The sequence below is a fragment of the Aythya ferina genome (genome assembly GCF_964211825.1).
Source record: "Aythya ferina genome assembly, chromosome: 1".
Lineage (NCBI taxonomy): Eukaryota > Metazoa > Chordata > Aves > Anseriformes > Anatidae > Aythya > Aythya ferina.
In genome coordinates, this window is record NC_140296.1 from 164,679,519 (window position 1) to 164,696,603 (window position 17,085).

Genomic DNA, 17,085 nt, shown 5'->3' on the forward strand with positions numbered 1-17,085 from the left:
TAACTGCTCTATCTGTTACCAAGATGATGATTTAATAGCCTGGCATGAAATCAGTAAATGTAAAGGGCATGGGAAAAGACAATTTTTGGAAGTTTGGGTGCAAAGTCAAGTTGTGGATGACGATATCAGAAGAACTGGCCAGAGATTTACCAAGGCAATGATTGAAATTGCAAATATGAATTCTCAAATTGGTCAATTATAGTTCAATGGGCCAGAGCAAGCCAGATGGTTAGAACAATCTGGAGATGGGATTGGACTCCAAATGCCCTTTAATTCACCAGTCAAAAAAACCCTGTGACTTTAGTTCCCTGAAAAGTGTCCCTTATTAACTGTTTTCCTTTTTGTAGTGTATATATATATAAACAGCCAAGGTTGGTGAGATTTTTGTTGTTGTTGGTTGTTCTTTCAAATATTCCTGTCATCTGGGGGGTTGACTGTTATTTGTAGACGCTGACATTTCCTAATGAGAATGGATCCATGTAATGAACTTGGTTCTGCCCTTCTTTACTCCAGTGTAATTCCTAATGCTTGCAGAACAAAGTCCTGGAAAATGTGAGAATGAGATAAAGGGACATTTCCACCCAATGAGATCCAAAATTTCAAAATAAGACCGTGAATGGAACCATAATTTGGAGAGATGGTGCCATTTGGTGTATCAGTATTATTCATAATTGAGAAGACTGAGAACAGCAGAAATAAGGGCTCAGTTAAAACACGAGGATAGCATCCACATTCATTAAACTGTTTCCTCAGTGACTCAGACAGAAAATTGTTCTGGGCATTTTGCTGCCACTCCACATCACAACAGCTTCTGAAAGGTATGAACAGAAGCTTGGCTTTTTATCAGGAGTTAGTAATGGAAGATGGATTTATTAAGGCAGCGTACACTTTTCAAACAGTTTTTCCTCCAAGGAGATAGATATGCAGGTAGAAACAGGGTAGGCAGTTACAAGCATCTGAAGCGTCCTGTGTACTGCAAGAGGAACCACGCTGCGTTAGCATCCTTGAGCATGCCAGGAATCTGATGTGGGTGACTGCCATTGCTTTGAGTCTCTTCATCATTGCATCACAGGATTTTAAAGGATACAGGCAAAATAAATAAATAAATAAATAAATAAATAATAATAATAATAATAATAATAATAATAATAATAATAAAAAGACAACTTCTGGCACCAGGAAAATACAGGCATACAGGGAATCATGCCAAATTATCTGTGTGGTGCAGAGAGAGGACAAACGCTCTGCCTGGACATTGCTGTTCCCTTCAGCTATACCCTGTGAACAGCTGCCCACACATGTTTATCCTGAGGGTGTTCAAAGCAGCTTGAACACTGGGAAAAGACTGATGCATGCTGTGCTCTGCTTCAGGATCACAGGGCGCACCCCAGTCCTTACAGCAAGCCCCAGCAGCACTCCAGCCTGCAGCTGCATTCTCCCAGTGGTGTAGCAGACATAACACAATGTGCTCCAGCGTGTCTGCCCGAGCCAACCACTGATACCACTTTACCCTCAGTTCATTGATCTGCTTCTCATATAGCCACTATTTGATTCAACAGCAGACACTACAAATACCTGGAAGTAACACAGATTTCTCTGTCTGCATTTCTCATTCAGTGGTCTGGGCTGCAGCAGCAAATGCTACGTGTAATAGGCAAACACCACTGGTCACTGTTGGAAAGATACCTCCTCCAATACTAGGCAAAGGCAGAGAATAAGTTGTCATGCATCACTGTTCCAGTATATATGCTTGATATTTATCAGGAGCCTTGCCACGGTCATCCTAGAACTCCAGCTTGCCCCAGGGGAATCAGGTCTGGCAAGGAGACCTCCTCTACAAAGCAAGGAGGCCAAAGTCACTGGAAGGCAGCAGTGCTGGTTTGAGATCTCCCTGTCACTGCTGTTGACACCCTCTCCCCTCCTAATTAAGGCACTACGTCTGATACAGGCAGGAAAGGGCCATGACTTGTTTTACGTACCACGGGTGAGAGCTGTTAAGTAGTAACCTGTTTAAAAGAAGGGGAGAAACTACACACACACACCTTTTGCTGGTCACATGAAATATTGATTCCTGCCTAGACCATGAAATGAAGGGCTCAGGCAGATGAAAGAAATACAAATCTTGACTGGGGGAAGACATTGTATTCCAGCCAGATTAAGACGTTTAAGTTAAGACATGTGCTTCATCGTGTTCTTGTACTTAGGCAGAGTCCTGCTTTACATAATGTGTTCCCAGACACTACACGGGGAGATCAGGAGCCTCTGTGTACACTCTAAATTTCCCTTATTTACAATGTTCTGTAAAGTTATGCAACACACTCGGCATTGGGGATCTCTAAATCCCCATTGTGGGTCTAGAGTCTGATTCTCAAATATATTTGAACATATAATCCCACTGGAGGGTTGGAAACTTTGCCTGCTGTAGGATTTTGAAAAGTGTGCCAGTCTGATAGATTTCAAGGCTTTAAATAACACGGTTGGTTTAAAAAAAAATAAAAACTAAAAGTCACATATTGAAAATTCTGTGCTGCAACATTTTGAAAAATAGGATTTTCCAAATAATCTGATGTAGAGCATCTGCTGCTCTAATTCTCTCACATAACCCACATAACCCATGTTTTCAACTGGGTTGTGGACTGCTTTTCTCCTTTTTTCTCAAGGAAACAAGAAACAGGAACCTAAAATCATCCATAAAACACAAAATATTCACCAGGCATATTTCTTTCTGGAATTAGCCAAAGAGCTGTAGGTGTTGCCCACAGCTTTAGGCCAAGCAACTTTCAAGATACAAATCAAATGGAGCCCTTCATGTGCCTAAAACATACAGAACATCTCCTAGCTCAGGGGCCTGCCATGTGCCCCTAGCTCCTCCAGTGAGCTTTCCAAGACAATTGCCCACAGCAGTATGATAAGGTTGCTGCTGTATGAAGGTTTTGCCAGAGGTGCTCTGGTCGTTGGCTCCCGACATGCCAGGATTATTTATCATAATAATGAATTGGGCATTGAAGAGTCAGTCAGGCATAGAATGACCAATCTCCACCAGAGGTGTCCTATGTCAGTTCAAATAAATAATCTGGTGATCCCTATATACTGCTTTTCTTCCTCCTCCAAATCACTGTAGTCATAAAGAAAGACCTCTCTTCTATTTTTAAGCCTTGAACTTGCTAAAACTTGCATGTATAAATATGCCTGTGCATAGGTGTTTCATCTAATCATAGAATCACAGAATGCTTTGGGTTGGAAGAGACCTTAAAAACCACTCAGTTCCAACCCCTCTGCCATGGGCAAGGACACCTAGTTCTGGTTGGAAGGAAAAGCTTGACACAAGCCCAGAAGGCCAACTGCATCATGCGCTGCATCAACAGAGGAGTGGCCAGCAGGCTGAGGGAGGTGATTGTCCCCCTCTGCTCTGCCCTTTTGAGGTCCCGCTTGGAGTGCTGCATCTAGGTCTAGAGCCCCCAGCACAAGAAGGATGTGAATCTGATAAAGCATGTCCAGAGGAGGGCCAAAAAGACAGTCAGAAGGCTGAAGCACCTCTCCTATGAAGAAAGGCTGAAAGAGCTGGGGGCGTTCAGCTTGGAGAATGAGAAGAGAAGGCTCCAGGGAGACCTAATTGCAACTTAAAGGGGGCTTATAAAAAAGATGAAGAGCAAGCTTTTGCTCAGGCAGATAATAACAGGACAAGAAGGAATGGTTTTAAAGTAAAAGAGGGGAGATTTAGATTAGATATTAGGAGGAAATTATTCCCTCAGAGGGTGGGACATCCACTGCTTCTCTGGGAAACCTTTGCCAGTGCACTGAAACAGGTTGCCCAGAGAAGTTGTGGAGGTGTTCAAGGCTAGGTTGGACAATGTCTTGGTCAGCCTGAGCTAGTGGGTGGCATCCCTGCCCATAAGGGAGCTGAATGCAGGACTCCAGCTTCATTGTTTCAAAAGGACAAAGAAAATGAGGCTTGTCTACATCTTCCTTTAAGATCTCATACACTGATTTCTTTTTAATGGTTCTAAAAAGTCTTTTAAAAAAGTGAATGGTTTTATCATACATTCAGCAAAACTTTCCCTCTGACTACACTCTGTTCTTACCTACACAGAGGGATGGAATTAAACAAACAAACAACAACAACAAAACTAGTCTCCAAAACAAGAGTTCTTCATGAATTCTTTGCATTTTCTACCTGTCCTGGTACTCAGTAGGGGCTGCCTGACATTGAAGACCGTTCAAAAATTACTGCAGTTATTGCGAGTGCAGTTTCAAGCTTGTACTTGTGGAAAGCCTAGCCAAATAAAACAGCAAACATGACTGTACTTTGTATTCCAGCATATGTGAACCAAGAGCAGGCCCTGGCTCTCAAGTGCACCAGCTTGTTGTGTGAACTACTGCAATTGCAGTGAAAAACAATTTTCCACATCACTTGTCATTTCAAGCAAGATTCAGGTGCTCAGGCCAGGTTTTGGGGTGGCTGTGTGAGGGGCAGTGGAGCGGGGAGGCCAAGCCCGCCAAGCCCACCGAGCCGGGTGGCAGGCGCCAGCAGGCCGCGCCAGCCAGCGCTGCCCATGGCTGGGCCGTGCTCTGCCCTCGCTTGCCCTCGGCAGCCGAACCCCCTCCTTTTGGAAGGAAAGGAACAGTTTCGGATACCAGAGGATTTGGAGCGGGGGATCTGGATATTTTAATGTTGTTCGGGCTTCAGTCATCATGGATATCACTTTACAGCTTGGCACATAAACAGCCCATTTCTGAGGCATGAGAAAATGAATATATTGTAACTATATTCTAGGCCTTCTGGCCTGAATCTGTTCCTGGTGAAACTCCAGGGGTTTCAGTAGAGTTACGTCAGAAATAAACTTACTGCCTAGCTGTACTTTATAATGCACTATTTCTGATTAAAAGGGGATATACACAAAGATAAGGATTTGTTTCCATAAATATGAAACCAAAACGGCATTCGATCTTTTTAATGTAACTGACTTCATCATTTATGAACAATTAAGGCATTTTATAGATTGAAAAATATGAGAATAAAGAGCAGTTATAACAATAGTACTATTTATTTTATAAATGTAAATGTTAGGATGTATGTTATTAGTGTAACAATGCATTAAAGCAAGACTGTACAGCAAAATACATACATATTTTTCTCAGAATTCTTATCTTCCACTGTAAATGTGGAATTTAGCCACTTCCACACATGCAGTTTAACCACTAAAAGCCAGTGCTATAAACTGCAGAATAGACATCTGTACCCTAAGGATGAATGTTAAGCAAGAGAGAGTGCAGAGATTTTTTTCTTCTGGAATTTTCTCTCCCCCACAACACCCAGCTCTTTCTGTTTTGCTGCAGAAATGCTCCCACAGAAGCTGGTTCTGCCTTTGGTCTTTCAAAACCCCTGCCTGGGAAGAGAGGGACTGTGCAGGTGGGCTGCAAGGCTGTGGCCACCACCATCGCCAAGGGCCGGAGTTGCTGCAGGCATTGCTGCAGCTGGCGAGGGATTCGGCACATTCCCCCCTCCGAATTTTGGCAGTAACGGTGCTGAAATTTGGGCTGAGAACACACTAGCAGCAAGTTGGAGCAACATTTGTGGGAGGATATAGAAGGTGGGGACATAGAACAGGCATCCTGTGGGAGTGGGAGTACAGGAGGAGGAGGCTTGTTGTCAGGAGGTGGGAGAGTAAAGGTGTGCATCCAATCCCTCTGTCTGGCAGGTGAGATAAGCCCTGTGAGAGGTGGGCACATGGGCTGTGACAAGCAGACGTGATCAGGAGAGCCCCTAGAGCAGACCGCTTCTGCTGGAGAAGATCTACTTCATGCGCAGTTTCCTAAAACAAGGTTTCGCTGCCCTACTTATTAGGAATTTCAGAAATAATAAGTTTCATATTTCAGAGTTCAGTCATTTTTGGATTTCACCCGGGCGATAACCATGTGAGAAATTTGTACCCTGTGAAAAATGTGCATTTCAGACACCAGTAGGATACAGCTGTCTTTGCCCTTGTTTACTTGGTTTCTCCTCTACTTCATGCTCAGCATGGGGGATTTTAGAGTTATTAAACTTTTTCCCAGTTGCCTGGGGTCACAAGTCCTTTACACCCTATGAGCAGCCATGTATCTGACAACAGCCCTCTCAGCTTTCAGTGCTTACCTTTCCATCTTTTGCAGAAGCCCTTTTTCTTGTCACCAGGCACATCTTCCAAAGGTAATTCCCAAGTTATGAGACAGTCACTGAGTGTTAAGCCACCTACATTTCCAGCAAGTCAAAAAGCTTCAGACAACTGAGGTGCCTCCTTTCCCAGCACATGAGACACCATCCCAGCCATGGGTTGTGTCTTCCTTGGCTACTCCTATGGGAGGGACAAGCTCCTGCCTTCTGCTGTGACCAGGTAGACAGGCTCTTAGTGTTTTGCAAGGAAACAAGAGTGAATGCTTAAAGTTCAGGATGAAGCCCCCCCAGAACACTATGTTTTCATGCATGGATTATGAACTCATCTTACTCCTTAGATACTGCTCACCCCTGCAGGTGCTTGAGAGGATGGTCCTCACCCATTTGCAGAAGCTTTGCAGATAAGCCATTTCCTGCACTTTGGGGAATGCACAACATTACACATGCCTGAAAAGAAGGACCCTAGCTGCTTAAGACACACCTTTAATGAAATGTGGGAGTCATATGACCAGAAAGACAATCTTTGAGAGGCATACACAAGGGTGAATGGAGCCTGGTGGTCTGCTCCTAACAGCAAGTCAATATTATCCAAAAAGAGAGAATCAGATGAGTGAGGACCAGAGCAGAGGCACCCACCTCCCAGGTGCCTGACTGGCTCACTCCAGCTATCTCTACAGGCCTGTGATGTTTTTAAAGCTACTTTTTCAAGGAAATAACAGCTAAATGTAAGAATTTTTGCTATGGTCATTGCTGTCTGTATTTGCCACAGCTCTATACGTAAGCCTTGCATTTGTGGAAGGGATTTCAGATATATACTTTTTATATACCTTCACCATGTTCAGCAGAGACATTTCCCCCTCTGCTTTTCAACATACTCAGATAGCAAGATTCAGAATTGTACTATAAGCTCAACTGGAAGATGCTCCAAAAGAACAGTTGTAGAAAGAAATACTCTTGAAATTCAATAATACTGTTTGTCTATTTCCTCAAAACATTATGAAGTGGAAAGGAAAACAAACAAACAATATTTTCCCATGCTAAAACAAACAAACAAACAAAAACAATGCATGACCACAGATTGCATATATGGTTAGTTAAAAGGTGGAAATGAGGGGAGTAGGGCAGGTTTTCTTGCTGGAGCAGTGGTGCGTTTGCTAATGAGGTCTTTGCACTGAACCATACCCAGGTATAATTGAAGCTATAATCATTGTTTGCTTACCATTAATTACAGAGTTATTCATTTTTTAATTTAATAAATTGTGTGAAATCAAACAATTAAAGCCAAGAGGCTGGATTCAGACTTGATTAAATCCAAATTTTGTCTCCCTGTAATGTATGACAGGCACACCAGCTTGAGCTTTTGCTGGGTACTGGAGTCTCTGCTAGGTGGTTGAGTCCCAGTGCAAGCAGTAGAATTTGGCACTATTAAAAAAAAAATAAAAAAATCAGAGCTTGAGATTTTAGTGCTTCTTTTCTGTTTTTACCTTTTGCTCAGCATACATTTTGTATGGACTTTTAAAGCAGAAAATAATATCAGCTAAAAAGTTTACACTAATAGAGGAAGGTCAGAGAAATAAAGAGAAAAACTGCACAGTTATTCTCTGCTGCTGCTCCAGTTTTGAAGGCCTCTCGGAGAGTCTAAGAGAGTCTATGATTCAGATGCACTTGATTTAATGCAGACATTGAGCTACCTTTGTGATCTCTCACTGGGCTTGCTGACCCTCATATATCATGCCTGCTATCACCTTCTTCAAGCATAGCTCAGCAATGCCTTTGGCATCATAGCCACTAACATCTTCCAGCAGATTGCCAGGCAGTCCATAAATGTTACTAATGCTCAAAACACATCCAGCCTCCAGCACTAGATGGTCCTGGTCAGCTGGCCCAGGCAGCAGAAAGCAAAAGACCTTTCAGAAAGTATCTGGACTCTTTGGTATAGTGGGTTTGGCATGAGATCCATGAGCATCTGGGATGTGTAAGCTCCTGGAGTAAGGAAAGTGGGACACCAGCAGACTGAAGGGAAAACTTATCACGCTGTATCTGGGAAGGGGAATAATTCCTGCAGTCCTGTCCTGTCCTGGTAGATGGATGTCTCTCCTGGACTGAATGGTGAGAAGACTGTGAAGTGAGGGAGGGAGGGAGGCCACTACTGAAACCTAAACTAATACCCAAGGGAAAACTCAGATCACAAGAAAAACAGCTCTGAAGTCCTTGTTTTACTTGTCCATTTTTTTCACTCATCCAGTTGGCTGCAGGAGGAGCCTAGCACGTGCCCAGATGCATTGCTCGACCCCTCCACGGCTGGGGGTGAGCTCTTCCATTCCTCACACAAGGTGCAATTAGCCAGCAGGATCCCAGCCCAAGCTCCATCTGGCCATGCTCATTAGGGCTCTGGTTGCCAGGAAGGCAGTTGTGGCCAGCTGTAAGGCTGATACCCCAGGCAGAGCCTGCCAAAGGTCAGCAGTCATCAGCTGGCCAGCTGCAGGTCCTCCTGGGGCACACCAAGGTCCAGCTGAAAGGAGTAAGGAGAAGTGATGAGCGAGCCAGGGGCTCTGTAAAGGAGGAGAAAGGGAGGGAGCAGGCCTGGGGTGGGAAGAGCAGAGCTGCCTGCTGCTGTGAGTTCAGGGTATTCCTGGAAAATATGCAGTTCCATAAAAATATGCATTTTAACAAATATTATAAATTAAGATCCTTTCATCCTTTTCCTTAATTACTAAAAGTTAATCACTTTCAAGCCTCATCACAGAAGGAGAAGATTTGATCTTTTCTTTCAAAAATACAAGCATAGAGCAAGCAGGATTTTTCCCACTTGGAGACAAGCATGAAATGCATAAACTCAAGTGATCTGCATTTTAAAAAGATGCAAGTGACTAAAAACATCGTGATGACACTTGTTTTTCAACCTTTGCTATAAGAAGCTCTGCAAGAGCTCATTACAGAACAGACAGACGCACAGAATGGATTCTCACAAATACACCGACACATGCCTCAGATGGAAAAACATTCCTAGAAAAACAAATATTTATATCAGGTAGAAAAGATTTCCAGAAATAGGCACACAGCTACACAATCAGCAGCTAGAAATTCTGGGAGGCATGCACAAGCACTTCTGACACCCAGTGATTCACACACTCATAACACATAAGGTATAAAAAGCACAAGCAGATTATCAGCCATCTACGCACAAGTAACACATGGACATCACACAGAAAACAAAACAAAAACAAACAAACAAAACCAATAACAACAACAAAAATCTTCCAGAAACATGCAAGCACACTAAAGAGAGGGAAGAGGGCCTGAATACACAGGCCCTGCAAGCCAGGGTTTCCTAACACTAAGCATAAAGCTCAGTTTTACATCTTTTCTGATGTTAGAAAAGTAATATATGATGATTTGATTTGTTGGATATCTGTAATTTCATATGAGGAGATCTTCACATGAAGTGGATTCACACTCAGTGCTCCTTACATCTCTCACTCCCTTGAGCCAAAATTTTCCTGAGTTATATTTAGGAGATCTTTGCTAGGTTCCTGTAGTAGCTTTGTAGTGTACAGCAGGCCTTTTGATCTGAGATTACAATAAGTATTTCTCTGAAGACCTCTGCTTGGTTTCTTAATGAAAGATACAAGAAACTCATCACCAAATATAAACCCAGCTGCCTCCTTCAGTCAGAATATAATCCAAGAAAACATGACTTTCAGAGGTAAAGTTAAAATATAACATTAATTTTATTTAAAAAAAAATATGCACAGAATTATGCCTTTCATTGCAGTAAGTGACAGAAAACTTCTAACTTCTGTGTTACATTAACCCAAGGCCATGAGGCATCACTCCACCTGCCTGCCTGTGGGTGAGGTTGCTGCATGCCTTCCCCAAGGCTGCAACACTCAGCTGGCAGCAGGAGCTGGGAGAGATGGAGCTTAGGTTCTCGAGACCATCATCTTAAGTATTTGTGGGGACAGCCTTCCTTCCTTAAGTGAGCCTGATTCACATAGAACATTAATCTTTCTTTTCATTTGCACTTGTCATTATTATTGACCACACAAAATTTGACCACAACAGCCTATCTCCCAAGACAGCAGCCTTTTACACCTTGTTTTTCCCAATCCACAGGCCAAAGGTGTTTTCACAGTGCTAACTTCCACTCCTTCCCAGGATTACCACATGGTTAGGTTCATAGGAACTTTGTTTATAGATGTCCTATAACCAAAAGGCGATCTTCTTGCTGTGTGTAACAATGTCTGAGATCGTAATCGAGTCTGGTGGGGCTGGGGAGGCTATGGACAAACATCCCACAGGCTGGATACTTCTGCTCACTCTCTTAAAAGCCAGTTCTCAGAAGTATTGACCTTTTTGCAACTCTCAAAATGTCTGCCAGCCAAAGAGAGGTGTACATTACCAACATGTGATTTGCTGGTGTTGCTCTGCATGCTTCACAGGAGATTGCTTGCCAAGGTCAGCACTGCGCAGAATGAAATGCAGAAAGTTCCCCACTTGGCTCATTTTAAACCATCATTTAAAATGCTCTGCACTGTATCCTAGCCTCAAGATGAGTCCCTGAGACAGGATTTTGCTTGAAAGGAGCAAGCACTGCACCAATGCAGCAATGTGTGAGAGATTGTGAATAAAACCAGTGACGCTCAAGGTCTTGTGTAAGGATTTCTATGAACAGAGGGCTTGGGATGTTACCACCCATAACCAAGAAAGACTGCATGAGAGTTAGGCACTTGTATACTCCTAATAACCAGTGTGCTAATGCCTTGTTTGTGCCTCTGCATAGCCTAAGTCCAGGGCTGTCAAACCACTTTCCCTGCTTGATGACTATTTGGGACCTACCCACACAGGCCGGAAGCCTATTCTGGAAAGAGCTCTTCCTGAATTACGCTGCAGGAAAGGAAACACCTACCTCGAGGTGACATAGCACAGGCAAAGGGCCTTTCTGGGGGGAGCCGTGCTGGAGGGGCCCTGGCCAGCAGCCCAGCCACTTCAGTGGGGCAGGCAGGTGCCACCTCGCCTCCTGCAGCCTGCCAGGGGTGTGCTGTGAGGACAGGGCCGTCCCAAGCTGCGCTCCCCTCACCCGTATTTTGCAGACGCTGCCAAAGAGCAGGCAGGTGGCAACTCTCGGTGACGTGGCTGAGCTGCGCTGGCTTCAAGTGGAAGGTTTATCAGAGGTGAATTACTGCTTCCAGGCCCCTTGGCCACCCATTGATAGCAGCATAAACACAAATGGCAAACACGCAAGTGTACGTCCCTTCCCCCTCAGAGTATTTATCGGAGAAGACATTTCTGGATGCACCGAAGGAGTCTGTTTCTCCCTCCCATCCCTGGCTGTTTTGTGGGAGTTACAAATGTTTTTGATTTCAGATGTAAAAAGTGTAAAAGTTTGGATTTATTTTTGTGGTAGAAATAGTTAGCCATAGTGTCTGGAAGGAAGTATTTGTTAACCTGAAACTCACAAATACTTGACCTGGTTGTTTCTAGATCCACACAACTGCAAATACTAAGTCATGAGTTTTCATCCTGCACAATGAGACCAAGAGGCGTTAGGAACAAATACTTCTACATTGCTTTCTGAATATTGTGAAATGTACTTTGTGGGTTGTGAAAGAGATACAAGTGTTCTTACCAAATCTACTAAATTTGTCTCTGCAAGAGCACCGAGAGTGACTGGGATCAAAATTCCCCTACAGGGTATCAGACCTGGATCGTGCAGTTCTTTTACAGAGCGGAGTGACCGGGCAATATTAGGGCCAAATCTTGACGTACTTATTTGGTCTTTGTGTTCATGGAAAGAAACGAGGGCTTTGCAAGAAATAGTAATAGTAGTAGTAGAAGTAGTAGTAGTAGGGGTGGTTGTAGTAGTAGTAGTAGTAGTAATAATGATAATAATACAGATGATGACTAGGAAATGTTATTTTCACTCCCACAGGAGACAAAGGAAAGTGCCCGCAGCTGGAGGGGAGCGGGGGCAGATTTGGGCCACCCCGCACAGCCCCCGCAGCCCGGCAGGATGCGGCCCCGTCCCCGCGCAGGCTGCGGGCCCCCCGCCGCCCCCCGTAACGCCGGGGGATGCGTTCAAAGAAGCACCAGGCGAGCCGGCCGTGTTGTAGCACGCTTTATTTGCAGCGGGGTTTGCAGGATAGCGCTGGCGTCCCTCATAGCGCTTGGTAGGTCCGTCGGGGTGGCGGCGTCCCGGGCGTCCCGGGCCCCGAGTCGATGCTGGCGCCCGGCGAGAGGGAGCCGGGGTGTCGGAGGGGCTCCCCCCCCGGGGAGAGGCGGTCCACGATGCTGGAGAGGCAGTCCAGGCTGGACAGGGTGCTGCTGGGCTCCGCGCCGTACCCTGTGGCCGGGGCGAGGCGAGGGGCCCGTTACCGGAGCCCCCCGCTCCGCGACCCCGGCCCGACAGGGCCCCCGGTCCGCCCCTGCCCGCTGCCCCCCCGCCCGCCGCTGCCGGCCTTACCGTGGGGCATCTCGGAGCAGTAACCGGCCTCGAAGCTGCTGCCTCTCGCCGGCCACACCGGGCTGCCGCAGTCAGCCTGCAAGACAGCGAGGGGCGAGTGCCGGCCCCGCCGCGCTCCCCCCGGCCGCCCCCCGTCCCCAAACCCCATGCACGGCCCCCTGGCTGCAGTGAGCGGGGAGGGGGGACACACAGGACAGCCCCAGGGACTTGGGGAGCTGGTGGGGCGGTGGCCCCCTCTCTGCCCCGACGGCCCCCGGGCACACTCGGCGCTAGCTCCGAGGAAAGGGCCTGTTTTAACTCAAAGCAGCCACCTTTTCCTGACGTCCTGCTGCCGAGGGGGCCCTGCCTGCGGCCCCAAGCTCCTGCCCCTCTCTTACCATGCCGTCGGAGCAGCTGGAGGTGGGGCTGGTCGGCTCGGAGCAGCTCTGTCCCGGCAGGTGATAGTAGTTTTCTACCTGCTCCCTCAAGAGCTCCTGGAGGCTCTCGATGTATCTGATGGCGTTCCTCAGGATCTCTACTTTGGGGAGTCTTTGGTTGGGGTTGGCCGTGGTGCACCTCTTCAGGGTCTCAAACGCCTGGTTCACTTTCTTCAGCCTCCTCCTCTCCCTCATGGTGGCCGCCTTCCGCCGGTCCATCGTGGTGGACTTTCTCTTGCAGGCTTTGCAAGCCCACATCAGGCAGTGGCCGGCCTGGTGGTGGCCGCTGGGGGCTCGGACGTGCTCCTCTTCCTCGGAGCAGGCGGGCTCGGCGGGCTGGTGGGCGCCGAAGGGAGGCAGGTCCCTGGGCTCGAAATCCTCGGGGAACTCGCCCTCCGGAGAGGAGAGGCAGGAGCTGTCGTAGAAGAGCTCGGACGGGGAGAACTGGCAGCTGTCCATCACCTCCATCCCTGCAGCCCGGGGCGGCAGCCACCGAGCTCGGGCAAGCGAGCTGGCCGGGGAGGTTTCCTGCCTAATTAGCGACCTAAGCCGAAGTGTCCTTTCCCCGATGCGGGGGGCCCTTATATCTCCACGTTCCGGGGGGCTGGTCCGCGGCGGCCGGCCGGCATTAGCATATCCCCCCGCATCCCCTGCCGCGGCTGGCTGGGCAAGCCCCCTCCAGCCCCCAAGGGACAAATTCGCTCCGCACCGCGCCTCTGGCCGCCGGCTGGGCCGGCCGCTTATGGGAGGGGGGGGGGGGGGGGAAGTGAAGCTGCTGGCGACGTTTCGGCCAAGTCTTGGGGGCGTGCGGTTTGGGGGTGAAAAGGGGAAAATGGTCCCAGCAGACCTGTGCTAAGCCGAAAGGGTATGCTCCTCTCTTCGGCCCTCGGGTGCTTTGTCCTGTAGTTAAAGTGGTGTCACTAGCTGTTTAAGTTCGCCAAGGGGGACAAAAATGCATGACTGCGTGAGGCGAGGTGGGGGGAACATAGATTTGGGTGTTCTGGGATCGGGTCACACGGAAAAGTACTCACAAAGGAAAATGTACGCGTTTTCCCCGAGACAAATCCCCTTCCCATTCCTTCTCCTACCCGTGTGACCCGGTGCTGCAAGAGACACAACAGTTGAGCAGCGTCCTGAGCTTGCTAATTTTCTGCTTTCAGGCAATCTTGTACCGTTACAGATGCGTCCCAGCTGCCAGCGCAACAAACCCCTCCTGGAAGTGTAAAATTTCTAACCCCGCAATCCCTAAGTAACTTTACACAAGTCAGGGACAAAAGCTTTGCAGAGACCCAGCCGCAGCAGTAGCCGAGTGGAGCTGTGCAAGGGTCATTAGAGTGGTAATGAAGCCATTTAACAGGCATTTGCTAACGCGCAGGAATCCTTTGGTTTCATCCAGGTGGCTTTTGTAGCTGAGGAAAACACTACGAGAGGGCAAAGGAAACTTTCCCTACCTGGGAATAAAACCCTGCACCCTGGGTTAACTCAAACGGAGAGGGAGCGTGACCCAGAGATGGTTCAAAAGCCCGGTGCGCGCCCAGGGAAAGGCGTCTGGGACTGGGAGGAGGTGATGCGGGGCATTTCCAGCCCTGGGAAATTCAGCTCAAGGAGCCTTGCAGAGAGCAGCGCGATGGGGGAACCTCCCCAGAGGGGATCACGCCGCCGAGGAGCCCTCGCATCAACTCGGGCAGCCTGAAGGAAAATGCAAACGGCAGCACACCCTGCTTCGGCAGAAAGGATGCCTGATTATCTGAAGGGTTGGGAAGGCTACATCTGCGCTGCTTTGGTTTATTTGGGGCCATAAACTGGGGGAGCCCCCTTTGAAATGAATACTGTAGGAAAAGCAGAAAGTTGATAAAAGGAGTAAAGTTACAGAAAGGGGAAAGCTCAGAATGTCAGGCTTCTGCCGCTCCGAGGTGCAGGTTGATGCCGAGCTGGGCCACATCTGAAACACGGCGGTGCCCTATTGTTTTCCCAAGAAGCCGCCAGTCAGGAGGGCTCTGCTCGGCGGTAACTTGAACTCTTTACTGGGCTGTGCCACACGCACACACACACTTTGATTTACCACGTTTGCTCCGGCTAAAATAGACCTGTTTACAGATTTATGCTTTGTGCACAAATAAACTTGCTCTTTACCGTGCCGGTTGCAGAGTTCCGATCACCTTTCAGCGGTTTCTTTCCAGGCTTGCCCCGTGGAGCACAATGCCAGCCGCTGAGCTCTCCTTGCGGGCAGGGCTTTAGCTCGTAGTTTAACGCTTAATCCCGCGGGGCTGGGGCTGGGAAGAAACGTGCCTTTTCCCCAAAGTCCTGGAGGACCCAGGAAAATTGGTTTCCTTTTCCTTGAGTATATGGGGGTGGGGGAGAGAAGAAGAAAGGATGGAACAGCCTGTCACTCAGGAAGAAAAAAAAAATCTGCAATTAGTATCCCTGAAGAGCCCCCAGCTCCTCTGGTAAAGTGATCTCAAAACAAATTTGCAAAAGTGCGGTAGGCGAGCGGAACTGAAGACAGGGGAGAGAAAACAGCAGCTAAGAGGCTGCTGGTCGTGGTGTGTGTGTGTGTGTGTGGGGGGGGGGGTGCGGGTGTGTGACAGAGCTGCATTTTAGGAGACGGGAGCCTCAAGCCTGCAAGGCAGGAGCAACCGGGCACCGGCGGGGAGGAAATGGTGCCCAGGAGCTCTTCGGGAGGTTTTCCTCCCCGCTGCCGCGCTGCACGCATTTCTGCATGGATTCGGCCCGTTTGCAGCGCTTCCAATCCTTTTTCACACCCAGAGAGTTGCTACCGGAACAAACCGAGCCGAAAACGGAGCATCCGACCCGGAGCACGGGCACGGTGCCGGGGGGCTGGGGCGCACCGGGGGCCCGCACGGCCGGGGCTCGGCGCTGCGGGGGCGATTTTTGTGCCCTGAGCCTGCGGGAACCGCAGCGCTGGGGCCGGGGGCGGCGGGGACCCCTCGGGGCTCCCCGCAAAGCGGTTTCCCAGTTGGGCTCGTGTGGACGGGCGCTTGCAGGCGGGTGCGAAACGTTTGGTTCCCCCCAGCGCTGGGAACGGCGCACACCTAAGTAAACACATTAGTACCTGCCAGAGGGATTTGTATGGAAGACAGCTGAAGAAGGCATTGGCCTCTGCTGGCACTCTGGGACTCCCAGGAGAGATCAAAGGGACGCGAGGGGGATTTTTAGCAGCCTTGAGACTGGGAAAAGTTGCTAGTTCCTGCTACCGAAGGGGCGGCCCGGCGAGCACATGGCTCAATTACTCACCCCCCTCTCTCCCCTGCCCCCCGCTCCCGTTCCCGCAGCTCGTTTTCTGCAGGAAGGTGAAAGCTCTGGAAAAAAACACGTGCGGGTTCCCCTCGGGAGAGGGCAGTGGCAGCTCCGTGCGGGTCCCCCGGGTGCGTGAGCAGGTGGCTGGCTGCGGGGAGGGCTGGCGAGGGGCGCGGGGCAGGTGGCGAGCTGCGGGAGCGCCCCGCAGTGCCCGCCGGCACCCCGTGTCCGCCCCGCTGGCTCCCTGCGAGGCGCCTGGGGAGAAAGGCTGGGTTAAATCCCCAGCCTCCCCCGGTGACTGGCCTCTGGTTCTGTGATTCCACGGCCCTGTTTGCTTTGGCTTCGGATTTAGGCGAAGATTATCGTTATTAATATCAAACGCAAACAGTTTAATTGCAAACACACCGAGAAGTTCGCCGGGAAGCCTGGCACGCCGGCCGCACGGGGGTCACGGAGCGTCTCTTCGGGAGGTATTTTCAAGGAAAGTACTTCCTTGGGGCAAATCTATTCCCAGGAACCGCTCGAGTTGCCCGGCCGACGAAGGAGGCGCTGCGGGGGGGTCCTGCCGGGGTCCTGCCCCGCCGGGCCGCGGTGCTGGGCGCTGGGACGGGACCCCGGGACCTCGGCTCGTCGATCTTTCTCCAGAGCTCCAAATAACGCGCAGAAAGGAGCCCGAGCTCCCCGAGGCGCCGCTTTCTTAGCAGGCCGTGAGTTCCCCAAAGCAAAGGGTTTATTTGGAACCAGAAAAGGGGGGCAAGCGTGTGTCCTCTGTCACTACATGCCCATCGCACCGTACC

At 49.0% G+C, this 17,085-nt stretch overlaps 1 protein-coding gene across 2 annotated transcripts; it reads right to left on the reverse strand.

Annotated features, from left to right (window-relative positions):
- Positions 1-8,867: 8,867 nt before the first annotated feature.
- Positions 8,868-13,639, reverse strand: MYF5 (myogenic factor 5). 2 transcript variants are annotated; one of them, XM_084505719.1, is made up of 3 exons: positions 12,992-13,639; positions 12,615-12,690; positions 8,868-12,442 (listed from the first exon to the last, which is right to left on the reverse strand). In XM_084505719.1, the coding sequence occupies exons 1-3, from the start codon at positions 13,496-13,498 to the stop codon at positions 12,072-12,074; spliced, it is 954 nt and encodes a 317-aa protein (XP_084361845.1). In that variant the 5' UTR covers positions 13,499-13,639; the 3' UTR covers positions 8,868-12,071. The 2 variants fall into 2 exon arrangements, with proteins under 2 accessions (XP_084361845.1, XP_084361846.1); XM_084505720.1 differs by having other exon boundaries at positions 12,261-12,494.
- Between the last annotated feature and the right edge of the window lie 3,446 nt (positions 13,640-17,085).